General features: G+C 48.9%; 1 protein-coding gene across 3 annotated transcripts in view; it reads left to right on the top strand.

The window, feature by feature from the left end:
• Positions 1-14,778, top strand: part of Dlgap3 (DLG associated protein 3) — a 66,735-nt gene that overhangs the window by 27,969 nt on the left and 23,988 nt on the right. For all 3 annotated transcript variants that reach the window (XM_048434373.3, XM_048434375.3, XM_048434374.3), the window contains exons 4-5: positions 3,453-3,658; positions 3,933-4,005. In XM_048434373.3, the coding sequence (XP_048290330.1) occupies positions 3,453-3,658; positions 3,933-4,005 (279 nt within the window). The remainder of the gene's footprint in view (positions 1-3,452; positions 3,659-3,932; positions 4,006-14,778) is intronic.

The raw sequence follows: 14,778 nt of genomic DNA, 5'->3' as shown, positions 1-14,778 counted from the left end.
TCAGATTCCAGAACATGCCTCTCCTGGGATCTGTCATTCTGGGCTATGGTGTGGTGGGACAGTTCGGGAAATGATGGGGGGAGCCTGGAGGCATGCATTTTGGGGGTTTTCCAAGGCTCGTGACACAAAGGAGTCTGAATCCTGTTGTCCTTACAGGCAGGGCAGAGTGATGGCTGTCGAGTTCTCCCATGTAACCTTGTGGTCCCTTTGCCAAGGCTAGGAGCTCTGACCCCTCTTCTGGGGCTTTCACTTTAACTTCAGCCAACCCGTACCGATTTTGTTATTGTTCCTGTCACTTTTGGAGGGAAAAAAAATCAGTACAAGTTTGGCAATCTAGCAGACTTAGGGGTATCTCCAAAGCCCACATTTCTCCTAGGTTGTTAATCCACATTCATTCATTCAATGAGCATGTCCTTGATACAGTGATCAGGATCCCTATTGCCCAAGAGCTCACAGTAGCCCAGGGAGCAGATGGTAAGCTGTGGGACAGAAGAGAATCCTGGGTCTTGTGGGAACACAGAGGAGGCTCCTTGCTCTCCTGTGGGTGGTGGGTAGGGCTGGCTGGGGGAAGCTTCTGTGAGGAATAGCTCCTGAGCTGAATCTCTGCGAGGAGCTGGAGTTAGTCAAGTGCAGATCGAAGGTGTTCCAGGAAGATCCTACAGCGTGTCGGAAGGTGTGGAGAGGTGAGCTCGCGTGAGCCTTTGGGGTGACATTGGCCTTGCCTGTCAGTTGTACACACGTTAGTACCCTCCTGGGGAATCTCATGGAAGCCCAAGAGAGCAGATTGGACCATAGGAAAAACAGGACTAGACATCTGGGATCTGAGCTGCGTGGGTCAGCTTCAGACTGCTCCCTCCCGGGTGGCAGGTGCCCTTCCTCCCCTGGCACCAGACCTGGCTACCGTTTCTGCTGCTCCCTGCTGCTGCTCCGGGGCTGTCCTGACCTCCCTGGGGGCTTCCTTTTTAACATGCTCCTCACAGTGTCCTGCGGAGGAGCAAAGAGCTCCGCAGTGGCAGTGGAGTGGGAGCGCTGCAGTGTGGCAGCGCAAGCCCTGGCCGTCCCATTCTCTGGCCTCCCGCCACTCCTCTCTGTGGAGGATGGGGGCGGGGATGGCACTCAGAGCCTGGGGTTCCAGAGCATCCTAACAGGATGGGGCTTGAGAGAGGACTTGAGCCCCTTTGTGGGTGAACTGAAGGCTGTGCGGACCTTTCCAAAACAGCCTAGTACTTCCCTGGCACAGAAGTGGGGGAGAGGGAGGTGGCTGTCTGACTGTGTGACCTGACCTGGTGTCTTCATTGGGATATTACCTCCTCTTTTTTCTTTTTCTTTTTAAGATAGGGTCTCATGTATCCCAGGGTGGCCTCCAACTGACTGTGTAGCCTGGGTTGTCTCCATCTGCCTCCACCTACAGCGTGCAGTAATACATTGCCACACCCAGCTTCCTGCCCCTTTAACAAAGCCCGGTTTCTCTCACTGGATACCGTGAGCCTTTTCTGGATCTCTGCTTCCCCCTCAGCTTCATTCATTTCTTTTCTGCTCCCTGATGGAGCTTCCTTCTGATGGAGCTCTGGCCGCTCACTGAGCCTGCTCCCTGCACCTTCACTAGCTTCAGCCTTCCCGTGAGTCCCCACTCGCTCGGCCTTGCTCCTCTTGGAGCCTCCAGGCTTGCCCCGTTTAACCTCTTCCGTCCACCGTATGCTTTACATCCTTGCTGTCTCCCCAGCCTTCTCTCCTTTTCATCTTCACAGCCTAGGTGACCATCATGGACTCCAACCCATGCCGGGTTGGTCCCTCCCTCCCTCCTCCACCAGGGCACCTCAGCCCCTTCATCCCCTGTAGTTAGAGACAGTCTTGATTGGTTCTCTTGAAAATGCACCCATAACTGCTTTAATCCTGAAACATTTGTCCAGATCCTTCCCCCCACCACGTCCTGCCATCCCTGTCTACAGTCCGTAGAGCGTAGATTTCTCTCCTCGCTTCCCTTCAGTTTTCGCGCAGTCAGATTTCCACACCCTGCCCTCGAAAGTGCCCTGGGTGGTGGTCACCAGTGGTCTTTGGACCGCAGCGCCCAGCAGTGCCTTCAGTGCCTATAATAACAGCCACCATTTACTGAGTGGTTCCTGTGTGCTAGGGGTTCTGTGTTGCTTGTTTATCCTTCCCACCAACCCTTCTGATGTAGGTATAATTACTTTTTTACCAATTTACCGACCGGGAAACTGATACTTGGAGCTTAATTAGCTTTGCTCAAGTTCACCTAGCTAGCAAGCGCCAGGGCCAGCCTTTGCACCCGGTCTCCTGACTCCAGAGCACAAGCTACTCACCTCGAAGAGCACTGTGGCATTTGACATAATTGACTCCTTTTCTTCCCGAAATGTCTCGTTTCTGTGACATGGCATTCTCCTGACTCCCTCCTACTCCTCTGCCCACTCCTCAGGTGATGTCACGGTCCCCCTTTCCTTTCTTTGCAGTCCTTTTAAAATTGCCAGTGGGTCTATCCACAGCCCCTTCCCTCTTCCCCCGCGGGTGTCTCCCTTATTCCTGGGCATTTGGTTGCCACCCTTGATCTCTGCATGTCTGCCTCCAGCCCACCTCCCCCAGCAAACCCCAAGACTAAGCATAACAAACACCTCAGTTCTAGGCCAAACTCAGGGTACTCAACACTGTCACCCCTTTGTCCTAAATCAATTTGTCTGGAGTTCTGTGGCTCAGAGAAAGACAGTGCTCCCACTCCCAGGTCCTTAGCCATCACCCTTCTCAGTCATCGTGGACTCCTCTCGGCTCCTCTTCCTTCCCCCGCTAATCAGGCTCCCTGATGCTCCTCACCACCTCTCTACATCGCCCTCCTCTCCTCATCTCCCCCTTATTCTCATTGTCTTAATTTAGGCTGCATCATCCCTTGCCTGCATAACAGCCTCAGCCTCCTAATTAGCTTCCCTCCTGCCACTTGAGCTTCTGCCTGGGCCCTGATCTCCTGACCATCTAGCCTCGGTCTAGACTGGAAAGCGCCTACACTCTCCCTGCCTAATATCCTCTGTAGTTCCTTGAGGGCCCGGGAGAGAGTCAGAGGATGGGGAGCGGAAACATGTTAACAGGATGAAGAGGAGAGGTGAAAGGTGACCCAGGTCAGGTGATGCTGGACATATGAGGATATGATTGACAGGCCACTCAGGCCTCTGGGCTTCAATGTCTTGGCATCCGGCCTGTCACTCACTCATAGGCTCTTTAGCTGACCTTCTGTTGAAGGGCTAAAGGTCTCTGGAGGATGATGTAACAACTTCCACAAGGGAGAGGAACACCCTAAGACATCCTATCTAGGTCCTTTGTGATACTCTTCAGTGTAACTTGTTCCCCAGCAGGGCAGAGTGCCTCCTGCTGGCGGTGAGAGGAAGAATACCCTCTCCTCTGAGCTGGAGGATGACTTGTCTGAGAGATAGAGGCCCTTGTCCTTTCAGGTGCCGCAAGATGACTGGGGGGGTTACCCCACGGGTGGCAAGGATGGGGAGATCCCCTGTCGCAGGATGCGGAGCGGCAGCTATATCAAAGCCATGGGGGATGAGGAGAGCGGAGACTCAGATGGTAGCCCCAAGACATCTCCCAAAGCACTTGCCCGACGCTTTGCCTCCCGCCGCTCTTCCAGCGTGGACACAGCCAGGATCAAGTAAGGACGGTGGGGGCAGGGGTGTTGGAGATGATTCTGAGTTCCTGCAGGAACTGTATGTCGTGGGTTTTGCATGGGTAGCCCTGCTTAGGGTTCAACAGACCAGCTTGCTCTGCTCCATATGGGGTGGAGTCGGTCTCTGTCTTAGTGTTTCTTTTGTGTGTGTGTGTGTGGGGGGGGTTGTTATGAGGCACAGAACCTAGTCAGAGGCTCTGATAGTATCACGCCCTCCCCAGCACACTCCCATTCTGACTCTGGCATCTACTCTTTGCAGCTGCTGTGTCCCACCCCGGATCCATCCCCGGAGTTCCATCCCTGGCTACAGCCGTTCCCTCACCACTGGACAGGTAGGGGGTGGCCCTGTCTATTCGGAGGGAAGGGAAGAGGGGGATGTCAACTGGTGTTCTGTCAATGCTGTGATGTCAATCTGTCTCTGGAGGGAGAGCAAGCCTGGTTCTGGGGAAACTTTCAAAGCTGCCTATGACTTCCAGAGCTTCTTGGGCTGGAGATCCCCAAGAACCCACCAAGTGTGGTCAAAGTGGTGAGTGTGTGGGAAAGGACAGCATCGTTTCTCTGTGGCTCTCGGGTCATCTCCAGGCCTGACTGCATCAGACTCGTCAGTGAAAGGTACAGACAAGACAGGGACAGAGCTGAAGTCTCCCAGGCTTTCTGGGTCTGAGCTCTGCTGCCACGACCTCTACTCCCTTGGACTACCTTCCCTTTCAACACCTCTGTTTCCTCTTTGGGATGATAAGAGCAAACTAGAAATGTTGCCACACGCTTGTAATCCCAGCACTCTGTAATCTTGGATCTGTGAGTTCAAGGTCAACCCTGGCTAAAACTCTAATCTCAAACAAAACCAAAGGACAGTGTTAGTGTAAGATAACTCTCAGGGGATTTGTGGAAATTCAGCAGAAAACATCATTCGAATGCAAGGTACTGGCCCCAAACTGATGTTTTATAAAAATTGAATTCCCATGATCTAGTGGGAGCTCACCAAGGCCAGCTGGATTGGGTCTGAACGAGCATGTGATCAAACTAGAGTCTCTGAATGTGGCTGACAATCAGGGCAGACTGAGAAGCCAATGATAATGACACTGGATTTTGATTCTACTGCATGGACTGGCTTTTTGAGAGTCTGTTTGGATGCACACCTTCCTAGGATGGAGGGGGGGCCTTGGACTTCCCACAAGACAGGGAACCCTGACTTCTCTTAGTACTGGAGAGCAAGGGGAAGGGGGAGTGGGGGGAGTGGGAGGGAAATGGGAGGATGTGGAAATTTTAAATAAATAAATAATTTTTTAAAAAAAATTGAGTTCCCAGATATAGCTCAGTTATCAAAGGGCTTGCCTAGCATGCGCCAAGTCCTGGGTTCGATCCCCATGCTGCATAAAACTGCGTGTGGTGGCACATGCCTGTCTCTGCAGATAGATCGATAGTTTAAGGTCATCCTCAGTTACCTAGCGAGTTGCAGGCCATTCTGGGGTCCAGGAAACCCTCTCTCAAAAAGAATAAAGTGGTTTCTGTAAAGTGTGGGCCTCCTTTTTCATTAAACGGAGGCAGTGGTAGTTTGTATCTGATTGTAGGGAATAGGGTTGAATAGAGGCTGAACTACTTACTAGCCGAGTGACCTGGGGCAAGTTACATGACTTTTGAGCCCCTTCCTTCCCTATTTAAAAATAGGCATCATAATAGCACTCTTGGCACATAGCCAGTGCTCAGTAAAGGTTAGCTATTTTTACTGTTTGCTGGGGGGTGCGGAGAGAGAAATGCAAAAAGCCGTGCAGAAGACCGTCCATCGGCTCTTATTGTGAGCCTCGGCGGTCTCTCAGAACCCCTTCCTTTGTTCCGTTTCCTCAGTCGGGTTCTGATTTGGCACAGCTGTCTCTCCCCATCAAGCCTGCCTCTGCTCCCAGTGCCACTAGTTAATACCCGGTCTTCGTGTTCCTTGACAGTCAGTGACATCTAACATAGCTGATGACCCTTCTTCCCGGAACACTTTTCTCTGGTGGCTTTTTGGGCGCCACGCCCCCTTCCCCTCCCCCTAACGAAGGCCAATTCTCGATAGTCAATCGGTAGTCTCAGGATGTCACCACTGGAGTTTTCCAGGGCTCTGTCCCTGCTCGGCTTTCAGCACCCACTCCGTAGGTGACCTCATCCAGGCTTGTAGCTTTGAGTATTACTGAGAGCCTGTTGACTCCCAGACACATAGCTCCTGAAGCCTCCCTGAGAGACCAGGCGTGTGCATGGAACCGTGTGCTGGAACACACTTGGATGGCTGCTGCAGACACCCCCAGTTCTCCTCCTCCTCAGAGCTATGCTCCATCCACTGCCATCTCCTTTTCAGATAATCGCAGTTTTGTTTTTCTAGGACTTTATGGTCCAAAAGTCTGAAGTCAGTCTTTTTTGGTCTTTCTTCCCTCCCTCCCTCCCTCCCTCCCTCCCTCCCTCCCTCCCTCCCTCCCTCCCTCCCTCCCTTTCTCCCTTCCTCCCTCCCTCCCTCCCTCTCTCCCTCCTTCCCTCCCTCTCTCCCTCCGTCCCTCCGTCCCTCCCTCCCTCCCTCCCTTCCTCCCTCCCTTCCTTCCTTCCTCCCTCCCTCCCTCCCTTTCTCCCTCCCTCCCTTTCTCCCTCCCTTCCTTCTTCCCTCCCTCCCTTTCTCCCTCCCTCCCTCCCTTTCTCCCTCCCTTCCTTCCTCCCTCCCTCCCTCTCTCTCTCCCTCCCTCTCTTCCTTCCTCCCTCCTTCCCTTTCTCCCTCCCTCCCTCCCTTTCTCCCTCCCTTCCTTCCTCCCTCCCTCCCTCCCTCTCTCCCTCCCTCTCTTCCTTCCTCCCTCCTTCCCTTTCTCCCTCCCTCCCTCCCTTTCTCCCTCCCTTCCTTCCTCCCTCCCTCCCTCCCTCTCTCCCTCCCTCTCTTCCTTCCTCCCTCCTTCCCTTTCTCCCTCCCTCCCTCCCTTTCTCCCTCCTTTCCTTCCTCCCTCCCTCCCTCCCTCTCTCCCTCCCTCTCTTCCTTCCTCCCTCCTTCCCTTTCTCCCTCCTTCCCTCTGTGCCTTCCTTCCAGAGCTGTGATTGAACCCAGTGCCTTTCTCTTGTTGAGCATACACTCCATCACCGAGCTATACCCACAATCCATGAGGTCAGATTGTTCTCTCTGTTACATATGCCATCTCCTTCGGTCCTTCAGCCAATCCTGTTCATGATATTTCCAGGCCCCATCCACTCTTCCCCAGCATCACTGCAAGTCCCCCCAGTCTTGGTCAGGGCTGTTGCATTGCCTTCTTGTTGGTTTCTTATGTTTGTCCTGACTCCAGCTCATTCGCTGTCAGTGTAGCCAGAACAATTATTTAAAATGTAACTACAGCTATTTACCTTTCTGCTCAGAACCCTCGCCTTGCTCAGAGTAGCCACCTGGGACTTTAGTGGGGCTTACAGAGCCCTGTATGAGCCTGCCGGTGTTACCTCCTGTCCATCTTCCAGCATGTTCCCTTCCCTTCCCTTTCTCTACCACACTACCCCCGCCTGCTCCCCAGACACGGGAGTTCGACTCCAGCCTTAGGACTTTAGCCTTTGTCATTGCCTAGATGTCTCCTTCCCAGAAGCTCCCAGGAACCTCTCTTCACTTTCTTTTATTCAGATCTTCTCCAACTGTTCTGAAATTTGAATTTAAACCTTGCAAACATTTCCTATTCCTCGCCTTCCTCCTCCCCTCTCTTCCTCCCACTTTACGTTATCTAACAGTGTATATACTTGGCATATTTCTCCTGGGGGTGTGACTTAGAGCCTTTGCTTTACAGAAGAGGAGGGAGAGGCTTAAAGCACCAGAGATGCTGCCCTGTTATCCCTAATGATGCTTCTCCTCCTGGGTGGATTTTTCTCTTTAGTATTTGCCTTGAACATCCTTTTCCATCTTTGGCTTTAAAGCGTTTTGTCCCATATGTTTCAGGTAGGTCTTTTTAAATAGATTTGCCCTTGCATCCATTCGGTAATTGCCTGAGAGTTTTGTACATTTATATTTATTGTGATTGCTGATAGGCTTGTATTTATTTCTATCATCTTACTTTGCGAGCCTTCCATTCATTCTGCGGGGGTATGGGAGTGCATGCTGGGGCGCACGCGTGGAGGTCAGATGACGACATGGAGGAAGAATTGGTTCTCTGCTTTCACCATGTGGATCCCAGAGATTAAACTTCAGTGGTCAGGCTTGGTGGCAAGCACCGTCACCAGCTGAGCCATCTTGTCTGGTTCTCTCCAGCTTTTTAGACGATGCTTTTCTTCCTTCCCTTAATGTCTGTCTGTCAGTCTGTCTTTCATTTGTGTTGCGATAGGTTTTCACTGTGTAACACAGGCTGGCTTTGAACTTGTGACCATCCTCCTGCCTCAGCCTCCTGAGCGCTGATGACAGGTTTCTGTCAGCACACCTCGCAGAGTTGAGTTGGCACTTTTCTGTTCCTTCGCTGCTGTCTTTGGATTGATTGAGTTTGCTTTATTCTTCTCTCTGCCAAATCCCACGCCAGTTTGACAGTTACATATTCCATTTTATTCTTTATGGTTACTCCTGTAATTTTAATGTGCAGACTTGACTTAGTCTGGAGCCGACAAGGTTTGCTACTCTCGCTCTGAATAATGCAGAGTCCTGAGGGGACTTTAATTTTTGAGGACCTCGTCCTTTTCTTTTTTAAGCAATAGAAATTCATTTGGGGACAGGAGAGTGGTTCTAGCTCGGTGACGGGATACCGGCCCAGCATCAATGAGGCCCTGGGTTCTCTCCCCAACGCCCACATGAAAACATTATTTTCCTGAAGTTCTAGATGCTAAAAACATAGTGCTAAGCGGTCCGCTACGGTGCTTTCCTCTGTTGAGGGACTTGGGTTTTCATCTCGTTTAAAGAAAGGGCATTTTAGTGTTGTTGACGTTCTTGTTCCATTCACTCATTTATCATCTGTCTGTGTGTGTCTTTACCTGCATGTGTGCTACGGCACACACGTGGAGGCCGGAGGACAACGCGGGAGAGTCTGTTCTCTCTTTCTACTATGTGGGTGCTGAGGTCATCAAATTTGGTGGTGGCGATCACCTTTACCCGCTGGGCCCCCTCACAGTGCGCGCGCTCTCTCTCTCTCTCCCCTCTCCCCCCCCCCCCCCCCCCCTCTCTCTCTGTCAGTACCAGGGCCTTACACATACTGGAATGTGCTGTACTGTTGCGTCGTCATAGTCCCAGAATTTTTTTGTTTTTACTTTTTAGATTATATTTTTATTTTAGTGTGACGTGTGTGTGTGTGTCCCCGTCCTTCGGTGTGTGCATGTGGAGGTCAGAGGACAATTTACAGGAGTCAGTTCTTTCCAGAGATTGAACTCAAGTTCTTCACCCGCTGAGCCATTGTCAGCCCCCCCCCCAGAACTCTTTTAACTTGTTTTTTTAATAAATGATTTTTTTTGGTCATTGTTGTTGCTTGTTTTTTTGAGATAGGGTTTCTCTGTGAAATCCTGGATGTCCTAGAACTAGCTTTATACACCATGCTGGCTTTGCACTCACAGAAATCTGCCTGCCTCTGCTTCCTGTCTTTCTAAGTAGGTCGTGAAGTTACTGTCCTCCTCCCTCGGCCTCTTGAGCTGTTGGTATGACAGTCCTGCACCACCAGGCCCCAATAAATCACGTTAAATTTAATGGAGGTATATTTCATGAAATTATTTTTTCAGAAAATTTGTTTTAATATCAAACGAAATCTTTGTCTAGCCCAAGATCACAACAAAATTCATGTCTCCTGCATTTTATTGTAGATATATGGTCCATTTTGATGGTGTTTGTTGTGGGAGGGCACGTGACATTTGATTTTCATCTTTCGAGGATCTACATGAGGGTCTCACGTAGCTCAGGCTGGTTTCAAATTCAGTATGTAGCTGAGGATGATCTTGAACTTCTGATCTCCTGCTTCTGCGTCTTGAGTGCTGGGGTGACAGATCTGTAGGGTTGGTTTTATGCAGTCCTGTGGATCGAGCCCTGGGTTTCATGCATGTTAGGAAGGCACTCTGCTGACTGAGCGGACTCCTGGGCCTTGGTCGTTTTTACACTATTACTCCTGAGTTGTGTATGCTCCTGTCGCCTGCCCTTTTCCCTGTCACTCTCGCTTTCTAGGTGAATTCCTTCCTCCTAAAGTGTGTTCTTTAGTTGCTCCAGGGACTGTTGGTAGAAAGCTCTGGCTGATTGACATAATTTAGCTATTAGGGGCATCCAGATCAGTGTTTGTCCCTCTGATTGTCTGATATTAAGAAGTCTGCGGCAGCATGCCCGTTTTTGTATGTAATTCTCATTTTTCTCTGGTTACTGTTGAGATTTTGTTTTAGACTTTGGTGTCTGCACTTTCACTATGGTGTACGTGTGTGCTTGTGTGTACACTTCCTAAGACTGGGATTTGTGCCTTCCATGGACTCTGGAAAATTCCTCCCACATTCTGTTTATCAGGTACACACCCATCCCCTAGCGTCCACCTCAGCCTTGTACCTGAAAATTGAGCCTGTAGCTGAACACACTGGGCAAATACTGTATCATGAAACTATATCCTCAGGTCTCTCTCTCTTGGCTCTATGTGGTAGTATGTACCTTTAAATCCCAGCACTAAGAGGGAGGAAGGCTCTCTTTTGAGGCCAGCCTCTTCTACACAGCAAGTTCAAGGCCAGCTAGGGTTACGTAGCGAGAGCTTGTCTGAACTAAAATTCTTCTTCTTTTTTTTTAATGGAAGAAGACAAGGAGTTTTGAATTTGTTCAAGGCTGACCTTGAACTCCGTCTGTAGCCCAGGTGGGTCTCGAATTTATGGTCCTTCTTCCCCAGCTTCCTGAACGGCTGGGTTACAAGGCACCATGCCTGCCTGGTTTATGAGGTGATGGAGGCTGGACCCAGGTCATCTTGGGTGAAAAGCAAGCACTCAGCCTTTGGCCATGACTTCTTCAGGTTTTTTTTTTTTTCTGTCCTCCTCACCTTTCTCTTTTCCTTTCCTCTCCTCCTCCTTCTCTTTCTGGATCTCCCATCATATGTATGCTCGCGTGCTCACTGTTGCCCCGTGCGTCTCTGAAGCTTTGCTCATTCTATTCCGTAGTGTATTCCTCTCTACTTTTTGGACTGGATAGTCTATGTTGTTTTGTCTTCAGCTTTGCTGACCATGTCCTATATTAAACCTCTCAATGGAATTTTTCATTTCAGTTACTGCACTTTTCAGCTCTTGAATGCGTATTTTTTCTTTTCTTAATTTGTGTGTGTGTGATTTTAATTTTCTTAATGTGTGTGTGATGTATATGTGTATGTATGGTGTGTACTTGGGTGTACACGCATGTCATGGTGCACGTGTGCAGGTCAGAGGGAAGCTTTATGGAGTTGGTTCTCTCCTTTCACCTTGATGTGGGTTCCAGGGTTGGAAGGCAGGGAGTAGACAGGCTTGTCTGGCAAGTGCCTTCACCTCCTGAGCCCTTTTACTGGCTCCCCCATTTGTTTCTTCTCTTAAAACAAACTAATAATAATAAGGGCCCAGAGAGATGGCTCAGCACTTAGTGGAGCATATTGCTTTTGCAGAGGACCCAGGTTTGGTTCTTAGACCTCTCATGCTGTAATTACAGTGCTCCAGGGAATCCAGTGCTTTCTGCTGGCCTTTGACAGCACCTGAATGCACATATACATGTAATTCAAAAATAATCATAATACTAATTTAAAAAAACCTAGGTTGGATATAGTGATGCATGTCTACAGTTCTGGAAAGCCGATACAGGATAATGTTGCATTCAGCGTCAACCTGGGCTACTTAGTGAGCTTAAGGCTAGCCTGAAAACTCCCAGGAGACCCTGACTAAACTCCTCCTCTCTTCCCATTTGTTTATTGTGATGTCTATCCAGGAAGTCATTGCTGTCATGCTCGCCTCTCAGTCTTTAAACATGGCTTCCTTTAGCTCTTAGAATACGATTATAATAACTTCTTTGTAGTTTGGGTGCGATAAGCCCAACATTTTGAGACCATTTAGGCTTTCTTTATTTGCATGACATAATATTTTATTGAATACTGAGTGTTTTAGGTAATATGGTGTGACAATTCTGGGCTCTTATTTTTGCTTCCCAAACATGCTGCTGCTTTGTTTATTTGTGTTAATTCCTGGAGCAAACCTGTGAAGTCTGCTTCTCCTGCAGCATGTAGCCTCTGATGTCTTCGCTTTTTTTTTTTTTTTTTTTGCTTTTGCTTTTTAAGTCTTGTTTCCTAGAGATGGCTACAGTGTCTGCTGCATAGCCTCGTTTAGGCCAAAGATTGGGTAGAAGTTGTCCTCAAAACCCTTGAGCCAGTGAGGTTTCCTCTTTCAGCCTGTGTTTGTTTTTAAGCCTTTTCTGGCTTTCATTCATCACCAGGGGCTCTTGTGTTTCCTGCACATGTGCACACGTTCCACTGCTGAGGGAAATGGGGGGGGGGGGCAGACGGACAGTGTACAGGTTCTCAGACCATTCTCTGCTGAATTCCCAGAATTCTCTTTAAAAGTTCAGGCCAGGACCAGTGAGATGCCTCAAACGGTGCTTGAAGTGCAAGCTTGGCGACCGGAGTAAAACCCCCAGAGCCCACATAAAGATGGAAAAAGAAAACCGAGGATCCCCACACCCGTGCCATAGCACAAATGTGCATACACATTATGTACATACAACACCAATAAAAAAAATGTAAACATAGCCGTCTCACCATTCAATCTGTTGCTAGCCCCAGAGCCTAGCATTGCGGCTGGCCTTTCTGCTCTATGCACTGTACCTGATCATGCTCAGTTCAGGGGCCTCTGGCCGTGGGAACACAACAGCTGTTTTGATCGCCTGCTGTCTGGAGTGCTGCATCCCCCGAGAGCTGGGGCCTTGGGGCATGGGCGCAGGATCGAAGTCCTCCTCACTCAAAGCTTGGTGATTTTTCTGACACATATATACCCTCTTGTATGCCTTTGATCTGCCTTCAGAGTGACAAAATGGTTATTTCTGACAGATATGTCCATCTTTAGAGTTGTCTGGGGAATAGGATTTGTTGTTCTTATCCTTTTTTGTCTGAAGTCATGAGGAAGTCTAGGGAATTCCCAGCCATTGTCGTCTCTGAAAGCATTGCCTTCCCCACCCGTCTGAGTGTCTCCATTTGGAGCTCCCGTTTGTTCTGTCTGGGACGTTCCCTCCATGTGTCTCCACCTTTCATTCACGTTCCCTCCCTCTGCTTGGTATTATCACTTTATTAAAATGTCTTCTATTGTTAACTTATAAATTGTGCTTTAAATTTCACTGAGATTTTTTTTGTTTTGTTTTGTTTCGGTTTGGTTTGGTTTTTCAAGACAGGGTTTCTCTGTAGCTTTGGAGCCTGTCCAGGAACTAGCTCTTATAGCCAGGCTGACCTCGAACTCACAGAGATCTGCCTGTTTCTGCTTCCCAAGTGCTGGGGTTAAAGGCGTGGGCCACCACCACCTGATTCACTGAGTTTTTTTTTAAAGAAATTTCTTGGGATTCTTTTCAAATTTTTATTATGAACTCTCCCCCCCCCCAGTCAACTTTTTGTTCTTGCTTATATTTTTTAACTTAGCAGGGTTTTTGTTGTTGTTGTTGTTTGTTTGTTTGTTTATTTTATGTGACAGGGTCCTGTAGCTCAGGCTGGTATAGAAAGGAACTGTAGTGGAGGATGACCGTGAGCTCTTGATCCTCTGGCCTCCACCTCTGAGATGCTATGACTATCAGCAGTCACTACCATTGCCTACCTAATTTTATTGTTTAAATTAGAAACCTTTAAATATAGTCTAATACTGGGTACAGTGTATCCCTAGTAGTTAGAAGAATGAGGCAGGGGGATTATTTGAGCCTAGAATTTTGGGCCTATCCTAGGCGAAATAGAGAGACGTGTCTTAAAATAGTATTACTTATCTGTTGTGGTGTGCACACTCCAGAGGTAGACACAGAAGGGTTAGGAACTCCATTGTGAGTTCAAAGCCTACCTGGGCTACAAGTAATCCTGTTTCAACAATAACAAACAAGAAACTCCAAACCAAAACAGCAAAACTCAAAACAAAGCCAACAAGCAAACAAAAGACATAACCACAAAGCACAATGTGGTTTAAAAGAGATTTTATTACAACTAAGGTGATGTTAGTTGCTGTAATAGAATGCCTAGGTTCTGGAGGATTTAACTCAGTAACACGTAAGTTCTTTTTTTAACGTCATAGTTTGAATTAGTTATTCACTGCTACATAATAAGTTGTCCAAACACAGACCCTTAAAAACAACATGGTTTTTATCTGCTGGTGTCTGTAGGCCAGAGTAAAGTTTAGCCCCGTGCACCTGGGCATGGTGTCTCGCAAAGCTGCGGTCACCTCACAGTCTGGCTGGAGGAAGGCTGGCTTCCCTGCTTACCCATGGGGCTCTTGAGAAGACTTGGTTCTCCATGGGCATTAGGCAGTGATATGAGCTTTACCTCCTTCGCAGCAGTGTTAGAGAGGCAGGGTGGGGGCAGAGAGACAGAAACGAAGGTGGAAGCCACTCTGTCTGCCACATTTTATTCATGAGATGTCGACCACCAGCCAGGCGGTGGTGGCACTCTCCTTTAATCCAGCACTTTAATCTCACGCCTTTAATCCCAGGCAGAGGCAGGCAGATCTCTGTGAGTTCAAGGTCAGCCTGGTCTACAGAGTGAGTTCCAGGACAGCCAGGACTGTTATATAGAGAAACCTTGTTTCAGAAAACAATGTCCCTGCAAAAGGGAGGGAGAGAGAGAGAGAGAGAGAGAGAGAGAGAGAGAGAGAGAGAGAGAGAGAGAGAGGTGTGAACCACTGAGTCTAGTCCACAGTCCAGAGGAAGTATGTGCCCTGAAGGGTGCTATTATACTATTAGAGATGTCTCACATGTAGACAAGGTTACCTCGTCTTCGCTGTGGCTTCTTCTTGGTAAGGCCAGAGCAGCTTCTGTGAGGCCTGATCTCCTGGGATACATTCTGTGGTTGTTTCTGTTAGAATAGTCCTGATCTAAGAGCTCTCGGTGTTCATTTTTAATCTGGACCATGCAAGTCCATGCACATGCGGTCCTGAGTCTATGGGAAGACTGGTTTGTGTGCACAGCTTCTTAGAGGATTTACCTCCTTTCCCTTCCCTGGTGT

The sequence above is a fragment of the Myodes glareolus genome, chromosome 3 (genome assembly GCF_982192425.1).
Source record: "Myodes glareolus chromosome 3, mMyoGla1.1, whole genome shotgun sequence".
Classification (NCBI taxonomy): Eukaryota; Metazoa; Chordata; class Mammalia; order Rodentia; family Cricetidae; genus Myodes; species Myodes glareolus.
Note: the sequence above shows the minus strand (reverse complement) of the source record. Positions and strands in the feature narration are given on the sequence as shown.